The 10,060-nt window shown below is 33.7% G+C and overlaps 1 protein-coding gene across 1 annotated transcript in view; it reads left to right on the top strand.

The window, feature by feature from the left end:
- The first annotated feature begins 303 nt into the window (after nucleotides 1-303).
- The window catches only part of LOC119638688 (organic cation transporter protein), a 32,508-nt gene continuing 22,751 nt past the window's right edge, over nucleotides 304-10,060 (top strand). The window contains exon 1 of the mRNA XM_038035634.1: nucleotides 304-402. Within this exon, the coding sequence (XP_037891562.1) occupies nucleotides 360-402 (43 nt within the window). The 5' untranslated portion in view covers nucleotides 304-359. The remainder of the gene's footprint in view (nucleotides 403-10,060) is intronic.

Genomic DNA, 10,060 nt, shown 5'->3' with positions numbered 1-10,060 from the left:
CATAATTGTCAAACGAATTCGGAGAAACGAAAGTAAAAGTGAAAAAGCGATTGATTGACGACAACTTTGCGATTTTCCTTACAAAACTAAGAATCTTTTCAACATTAATTTTATGAAAACAAAAAAAAAAAAAACAATAATAATTAATGTAATAAATCATTCCATAGCGATTGCGAACGAATAATAAAAATAAAAATAAATAAAAGAAAAAAATGTGATAAAATTAAATAATTAAAAGCCGTAAACTTTTATATATACGCACACATATACTACCGCCACCACCATCCATCTCATAAGTTTATTAATTATAATTTTTTTTTTTTTTTTTTTTGTAAATAAAATTATTATCTAACATCAGCATGGCTGTGGATTATGTTTTAGAAGAATTAATGGGGAAATTAGGTAAGATTACGACACAGAGAGAGAGAGACCCGTGACCACAATTACTATCGTATCTGCTTCAATCAAAAATATGTATGCGTGTTATAATGTTGTTATCAATGTTATTGTTATTGTTTTTGTTGTGTTTGCTGTTTAATTTACTTTATGGTCTCTACTTAGTACAACTTAACACGCTTGGTTATCTGGTATTCAAGAAATTATAACTCACTGCCGCACTTATCAGTAGCAGCAGTCAGTTGTCAGTTTTTCCAATGATCTCAGTTCGGTTAGCCTAGTATTGATAATTACAACGTATTTTTTTTTTTCTTTTTCTGATTATTGTTATCCTTAATCAGAAGTGAAATCTATTTAACATATTTTATTATACTTTAAATACAAATTATTTATCGAAGAAAACGTCGCAGTTTCTTTTTTCTTTGAAATGCTGGACGTTCGGTGTATATAACAAGCGTTTAATGAAATAATAATTGCTGCTGTCTTTCAAAACAATAGTCAGCTTTAGCGATATTAGTACAAGTTAACAAGAAAACAAAGCGAGCAGTTATTTAAAGGCAATAACGAGGGAGAGCTGCAACCAGTTTAGTTTGATTATGATGCGCTCATATATACTATATATATAACAGATTCTATTGACAATGAAATTTCTCCTTTTTTTTTTTAGAAAATTTTAATTCATTTCTAAAGACTAGAATGAGATTTAATATGAGAGTGTAATCAAAATTAAAATTTGTTGAGCTCTTTACAGGGCCGCATTTTATCAAGAAGCAATTTAAGCAAAGATAGCTTCGTCATATGATTCGGAAAATTTTGTAGGTTAGAGGTTGCCAAAAAAGTATCAAGAAGTAGTGGGAGAAGGAAAAGTTGGCATGGACTCACATTTGGCGTAAATCGCAACAATAATGAAAGCTTTTTCCCGGAACGAAATTGTCAAAAGTTGCAAACATTGCTGTGACGTACTTTCAGCTTGTTAGGAATTACAAACTTGTCTGTATAGGCATGAGGTGTGCGTTTTTCAATCCGTATTTCCAACTCTTTCATTTTCGAACTCAAAATTTTTGACAACGAGGGTTTCCATCATAGACAGATGGATAGACGAGCTTGGCTACAGCAACAGCAATCTGAAGTAGAGAAGTAGTAGAACATCGTTACGTATTTCCGAAAACGAAAATGTCTCACAAAGTCACCTTATCCATAAGAGTTAGATTTGAGAACTTGTATCTTTCTATATTGAAATTTGCGATACTGAGAGCTTCCAGTCGCGGTTAAAATTAACTTTGAATCTTACATAGCCCAAGAGGGTATTTGCTTTTGCTATGCTACCATTAGCAAAGCTAAAAAGCTAACATACTTAGATCAAAAATAGATTTACATATTAACATACTCTTGCTACTAAAGACGGCATGATTAAGTTGACTACATAACTTTCTCTCCTCTTAGATGCTACACAGCTCTGGCTAATCGAAGAGTTTTGTTAATAGGATTCAGTACGAAAATTGGGCAAAGAATATTTTATATTTCGTTTGGAATGCATCTTTCACTAAACTTATGCAAGATAACTCATTGCAAAATATATATATACATACTAGGGCTCCGTACAGCTGAGTAGATAATAGTCGCGAATACAAAATCGGTATTCATGGTTTCAAACCTCATTGCGGTACACCGTACTATGTCTCTTTCCACACTTCTTGTGACCAGCACCGTATTACACGTCATACAAAAAAAAAAAAATATTTAGGATACCGTTCTTAAATCCTATCAAATCGCTCCTTTACCCTCTCTAATACATTTAACCTGCTAGTTTAATATAACTTGGCGTTTTGTGTGGTTCACTCAAAGTCCACTATAAATAAGTGAAGAAATTTTCATAAATGTTTTTATGTTTACCTATGAATATTAGCGAATCCATGGCCCAATTTGTCCATTTTTCAAATAGAAATTTTAGAGACGGGAAATTTATATATAAAAATAAAAAAAAATGTAATAAGTTAAAAATACTGGACGACGATGCACAACTAAACACCCTACCTAACTTTCGTTAATACAGTTTGTCGTACAATGAGTTTTCAAAACAAGGCGGATCCGTTGAAAAAGTGAAAAAAGTGAAAAAGTTCGATCCAAACCATTTTCAATAGCATTTGTCTTTGGGCCAAAACATGTCGGTGCAACAAATTTGATCAAAAATATCTGAAAAATTGCGACCTGCAGGTTATACACAGGAATATAGGACGGACAGACGAACAGAAAGAGAGAACGAAACAGTAGACCAAGTTATAGTTTCGACAATTTAGGCAAAGAGCGAACAAAAACAAGGACATGAATATATATGGTGTCAGAATCTTGCACTCTTCAAGAGCAAACATGCTTCCGCAATTGATATGATCTGCAGAAATTCTGCAGTAAATAGTAAACAAATAGCCTAAATTTCTAAATTTCAATGCGCACGACATTCTAACGATTTCTAGTTCTCGGACAACCGGTATGTATGCGAATTATGTTTGAAATATTCATCTAATTTAAAAATTTCAATGTCAAAGCAAACAAGTAAGAGAACTATATTCGATTGTGGCCGAATCTTTTGTACCCATCACCTCTGCGTTAAAAAAACCGAAATAAGAGAAACGAGAAAAAATAAAATGAAATGAAAGCAAGTGAGAATATTATAGTCGAGCAATCCCAAATACCCTACACCACATTGTCTAACACAATTCTTATTTTTATTATAGAACACAAAAATTATATCTTGTTTCTATATAAGAGCACATTTTTAATCAGTACTTTGGGCAGGATCAAGAAATAGGCGTAGACGGTCCGTAGGTGGTGTTAAGTTACTATTCTAGGTCAATTTTTATCACCACGTATTAAAATTTGGGATTTTTTGCTTTACAAATGATCAATTTTAGTGAAAATTCTTATTAGGATACGATCCAAAAATAGACCGAGTTGGTTCAAATTTGGCGCAATTAATTTTCTTATGTTTATCATAAAGCGTTGAAAATTGTACCCTTTTTTTGTCGTATGAACAAACTCCAGTTTCCGTTATATGAAAGGGGATTCAAAAACTGCCCCAGCCAGTCCAAAGTTATCACACCAATTTAGAATACTGAAATACTACTGCTTAGCCACTTTTGATGGGACATTTCGAAAATTGCAATTTTTTCCCAAATAAAGACTTTTCAGAATAGGACATTACATGGGGAGGGACCCATCCAAATTATTTTCAGTAGCGTTTGCCATTGGGCCAAAACACATCACTGTATCAAACTTGATTAAAATATCTCAAAAATTGCGATCTGTAGCTTGATCACAAATTTATATCGACAGTTATAGTTCGGACAGGCAAGTTTACATCAGTTCAGGTTATGATTCTGAATCGATTGGTTCAATAAAAGATGGGTCTCGTTAAACCCCCCCACGTGTTACATGCGTCTGCACCAACTTAATATACCCTGTGCCACAAGTGGTGTAGGATATAAAGGCTTAGATATCGATAATATCAGACTGTCGTGGCTAAGCTTTCAATTTTGAACAAATATTATGGAATCATCCATAAAAAAAACACGAATTTGTACTTCTTTTAAGGGTAGTGAGCGAAAAACCTCAATCCAACTTTCATTCCCTTGATACACCCGAGTTTATATCGCATCGTATATATCGCATTAGGTTTCTTATCTATTATATATAGTATCGTATATTGTAAGAAGGGAAAATAACATATCGATGCGCCTTAATAAATCGATTAACTCGATTTTCTAACCTAACCTGAAGAGGATGATAAACGAAAATTTTGATATCGAATGGGGTATCCAAGCATATTTTTGCTCATCTAATCAGGTTTATAGTCAGGCAAATGGACAGACATCGGTAAAACGTTTGACTCATTCATTCTAACTAAGGACATATGAAAATTTTATGGGGCGTTGCGCAGCTTCACAAAAATTTATATGTCCTATGGTTCGTACGAAAATATTAAAGAGCAGAAAAAGGAGAAAAGCCGCTACAGCTTTCTTACTTTCTTATATTTATGAACCCTTGTAAAGCTCGTTTCTGAGTATCGTAACAGGTTTGACGAATTAATCTTCCATCAAGTTGTAATGAATGTACAGAGGGAATTTAGCTGGAAGTTTCCATAACATTTCCTTAATTAAGGAATTTCCGTGTATTTGTATAAGAGGCAAGAAAAAAGTCGTTCTCTTTTTTACTACTGCTTTACTTGACTTAAATTCAAATATAAATAATAAACAATTCTTTAAGCGGCGCTAAATAAAACCGAATTCATTTTTCTGAAAGGGATGAATTTCAAACTTTGTAAAAATATTTAGGCAAAAACAAAATCTTATTTATTTCTTACGTGTAACTCATACGCAATGTCTAACATGAAACTTCATATACCGTAAGCAAACATTTTTTGCGAAGGGTATTATCAAATAAATCGAAAAAAAAAGCAAAGAGAAAACAAGAACAACATAAAAACTTTAAACTTAAATGTTTGTGTATAAAAGTCAAGGTCAGCCTTGGACAAAACGAGCGAAACATGCAAGAGTATAATAATAATCGCGTTCAAACGAATCGGTTTTGCCCGCCAACTGAAATAAAAACACTCAAGAAGCCCTGGGTTGTATTTTACATGTAATATTTTGACTAAAACTATTTATGTCAAATTCTGGGATACATATCTGTTACCGATCGCAAGTCGTTGAAAGAATTGCAAAGAAAGAATTTTGTAGTCTTCAGTTTTTTTTTTTGTTATCAATTATAAACAGACATGCCGGTCGCATTGGCGTTCTTTTCGATAGTGGAGCTGAACCTATTAAACGCTTCAGTTTCTGTATTTCAAGTCTTATGACTTATGCTAACTTGAATAATATTTTGATTCACGGCGACAAGGCAAACCTATGTCCTGAATTTTTCGACTCTTTGTTGCTAATTTAAAATATTTTTCCAGCTGTTACAAAGGGATTAAAAAACTTAATCTAACTTCACCTATCTCAAGTGCTTAAGCTATAAAAAATTGTCTTATATATGTATGTACACAATAGTCTGTATAAACATAGCATGTGGTTATATAATATAAATAAATGACTTTATTGGCCCAGTTTTGTTTGTGCTATAGAACTTTAGAACGATTCAAATCGAGGAGCATGACATGAACAAGCATTAGCTAAAATATTTAACCTTGATTTTGGAAGTTAAATGTGTTTTGCGCTAACTAATGCTTACATAATTAGTAAGCATTTGTTTTATTTTTTTTTTCTTTTGCTATAATTAATTTTAAAATGCAAGAATCACTCTAATGTTCAGCTCACATATCCAAAGATATCCATATGCATATGTATGCAGTCACTTACCTATCTACCTACTTGCTTGCTAACCTACCTACCTATGAATGTAAATTATTTATTCAAATTATAAATATATAAATATATAAATAACTGTATACGCATATATTTGAAAGTCTTAACACAATTAAAACAAAATTCAACACAACTAACCGTCAGTAGATACGTATATGCTGCTTACTAGAGTACAAATATGAATATACAAAATTCAGTCGGTGTTGTATTTATATGAATCAAATTGAAATTCAATTTAATTTTAATTTTATTTTACATTCCTACAGCTTTTAAAGTGTTTCCAAATAAATGATTCAACACAATAAAGCCGTAAATGAGATGAGCAAATAAAGTTCTTTACACTTTAATACTTTTTGCTAACAATATCCCATATGGGAAAAAGTAAATAAAAGAATTTGGATATTGATTAACACTCTTTCAAATATTTGCCCCAATTTTATATATGCACCAAATAGTAGATCTACAGATGTTCGTTTTGTCAAAACATTTGCGAAGCTTTAGGGACTTTACATAGGGTACATATTCTTCTGATCTCTGTCAAATCTCTGAATCGATTTAAGCATATTCGTCCGTGCGTCCGTTCGTCCGTCCCTGTGGTAAACGTTGTGCTGGCGGTAAAAATTAAGAAATCTCTCGAAAATATTGGGAGTTTTTCAGTCCACATTGTTACTGAAAGCGGTTCAAATCAGCCGAAAGGCGCCCGCACAGTACAACGTAGACTTAGAACAACTCTGTTTTCAAAGGCAAAAAACTAAAAATTGATTTTCCATTGCTCGTTATTCATAAACTATCACAGATCAAAGTATCAATATGCGTTATAAAGTGTCGTCATGTCAAAACACCGAGAAGGAAGCTTCAGATCCTCTATAAAGTATATATGCATTCTCGACCAGTATCAAATTCGGGATTCATTTGGACATGTCCATCTGTCCATGGTACCATCTGTTTAAAACACAGGGTAGCATTCTTTTGATCGCAATAATAAAAATATTGGCTTAAAATTTGTCCTCAAAAGTGTTTAAATGTGTGTTGGTATAGAAAATGAACACGCCTACAGTATAATACAAACTAGGGGCACCTCTCGCTTTCTAGCTTTTTTGCTCAGTACTCACAAGATATGTTTTCTAGAAAAATGAAAAAAATCAGCCACACCCACTCTGTACTATAGAGCATCAAAATTCAATTTTTTCTGCTTTTCTGAAGATAAGGGACAGAAGAGATTCGGTCGCAAGCGACTTAAATTTTCCCAAGTGTTTTTATTAAGGGCATCTCTCAACAAGCTTTGTTTTTATAACTAACACTGTAGTACGATGGTCAGACATATATTGTTTTTCCATTTATAGCAGTCAGCAAAACGCATCACAAACCTTACAAAGTATGCATATTCTTGATCTATGTAAGAGTGGATTTAATCATGCCTGGTTCTCTGTCCGCCCACATGTTAATATTTAGATTTATTACAATTATCATTACAAATAATTGTAATAATATCCATAAATAAATAAATAAATGCTCATTTAATATATGCGCGCTTCATATTGTAATACGATCGAAACCAATTTGGCTTATTCTGGCTTGAATTGAGATCACCTCACATATGGAAATTGGAACGGATTTAAATTTTAAAATCTTGCACCTAAACTTATATCTTAAATCAAAATTTAAGCCGAAATTTTTCTTAATGCTATGAACTGTTCACGCTGTCATCCTTAATGTAATTTATTCTCATTATTGTTAACAACATTTAATGACATTTTCATAAATTAATGTAAACTTAAATTAAAAGTGTTTTTAGTGTCACCTCAAAAAAAGTTGTTTTTAACATAATAAAATACAATGCTTGTAATATTATTATTGTAAATAAAAAAATATATAAGAAAATTACATTCGGTTGTGACCGAATTTCTTGTACGTTATTCCAGTTTTGTGGAATAATATTTTGGAAACTCATGCCCTGTATCTGTTGAAGTTTATCAGCAATGAGCAAGAGAGAGGGAAGCAAAAGTGTTCACTGGCTTTGCTATATAAGCATATGGGCATTGTAGGCGTGTTCTTTAGAAAGTTTGGATCAGTTTCAAATTCTTATGCTAGTTTGTAAGCGATAGCTTTTACTTCATCAGCCAAGTGGAACCTGTGCGCCTAGAGCAGTTTTTTGAGCCTGTTGAACAGCCAGGAAAACCGTGTGGTACTGAATCATTCGAATGACCGTCACTGGTCAGAAATCAATGCTTTGACAGATGCGTTTGCTTTCATAAGCAAGACCACAAAGTAATGAAATGCCTGCCGCATCACGAAGATCTCCAACGTCAATTGACGATTTCGTCGCATCAAATATTTGATTGCCTTGACCTAGGTTCCGCCAGTAGATGTTGATGGTCGTCCGAATTGCTGTTCTCCTTGAAGTTACTCTTACTCTCTTTTGCGTAGTCTTGTAAACATTTGTTTGCAACGTAGCCTCATTACCAAAATTCTAATGAAGCATTCTCAAACAAAATTTAACATAAATTCTTTGTTTAAAATAACCTCTTGCATCTGCGCAGCAATTTAATATTTTGGAATGAACATCTAAGACTGTTCTATCAACCCACACAAAACAAAGTGATTTCATGATTTCATATTAACTGCAAAGTTTAAATGGAACACTTATTGAACCTTATACCCATCACCGAAGGATAAGGGGTAGAATCATTTTGCAATACTCGGATGTAAGCTCGAGAAACACCATAGAGTATTCGTATCTATGATCAACATCATAATTTAAGCAGGTCCGTCTGTCTACCTGTGTAAGGTCTGTAGTAAATATGCTCTTGATGACAAAAAGGGATCTATCTGTTTCAAATGTGGCAGAAGCATGGCAAGCTCTCGCACGCAGTTTGATATTGAAATTGGGCCAAATCCATCAAAGCACACGACTAACCTCAGACTACCTTTGCTTTAAAAAACAAACAAAACAGCCGGTTTCTTGCTCGTTACTTATAAAACGCAACAGATACCGCAATGTGAAATTGGCATTTATATTCTATGGGTTGTCTTGCCAAAGCGTTCGTAGTACCCAGGAAGAAAATGTAGGCACCCTATAAAGTCTTCGTATTGCTGGCCAGTATCAACTCTAAACCGTTTGTCACTCCGCCTGTCTATCTGTGCGTTAATTACACTGATGAACGCCCTCATAGTCCTGAAAATGAAGATATCCGCCTCAGGCATACGATATGAATTTCCGCTTTTATTCTACAAAGATAGAAAAAATTAGCCACGCCCATCTAATGTTATTAAAATTCACTTTTTACCCTTTTATATTCTCGGACAACGATGAGTATGAAAGTTTTACGCGCAAAAAATACGTACTGAACAGAAAATAACCGATAAGCAACAAGCTATACGTAATTCTTAAGCTGGGATGGGTACCAGCGCCCGCGTGTATAACCCGTAATGTTTTCTACATTCCTCACAAAGCTTTGTCTTATTAAGATGGGAAGCTTATGAAATTCATCCGCTCTTTCGGCTTTCTTGCCAGGCCACTTAGTTATTCATTAATTAGGGCGATTGTAACGATCGTGAGTTGATCTTCGTCTTCGGAAAGTTGCCTTGGCTAATTGCAAAATTTCACAAGAAATCGGAATAACCTATAAACCTATCTAAAGGGCTATTGTTAGATTAAATTATTAGAAAAAAACTAGAAAAGGAATCGTAACATTATTTTAAAGATGTGAATGGAGACTTGCCTCAATTAGTTTGTTTCATTAATTAAAAATTTTTTTTTGGAATTAACAAAGGTTTTACATCCAGTCGTACATACTCCGTCATCTAGTTGTTCTGAAGTAAAGTAAGAAATATGTTCACAAAGTCTTCAGTCACGTGTACAATCATGCGCACACTCGAAAGCCTCTTGCTCCTTAGCAGCAACAACACTAAGGTTTACTATGCAAAAACTTTCACCTCCTGGCCTTTTTCAGGATTGCGAGAAAAAGCTTTCCTCTTCCGCTTTAAGAAAAACTCTGCAACCCCGAGCTTCTAGAATTAATGTCAAACAGAATTCGCCGAATTATTGACAGCTAGACATCACATGTTCTTGGAATCGCTATCTTACAAGTTAACCAAGTCTCCGCTCAAACTTTTTTTTCTTGGCTGTTGTTGAGCGAACGGGATGTGAGAGCTAAAAGCATCAGAATAAATTTCTGATTAGGTGCATAGTTATCGGTTAGGCTAAATATGATCTGAACATTAGAACTCTAGCCATCGCAGAATTCTTGCGTGGTTGAAGCTGTTAACTGTTGTTAGTAAGGGTTCATACGAAATATATGCCA

Source organism: Glossina fuscipes, unplaced genomic scaffold, assembly GCF_014805625.2.
Source record: "Glossina fuscipes isolate IAEA_lab_2018 unplaced genomic scaffold, Yale_Gfus_2 108, whole genome shotgun sequence".
Taxonomy (NCBI): Eukaryota; Metazoa; Arthropoda; class Insecta; order Diptera; family Glossinidae; genus Glossina; species Glossina fuscipes.
Note: the sequence above shows the minus strand (reverse complement) of the source record. Positions and strands in the feature narration are given on the sequence as shown.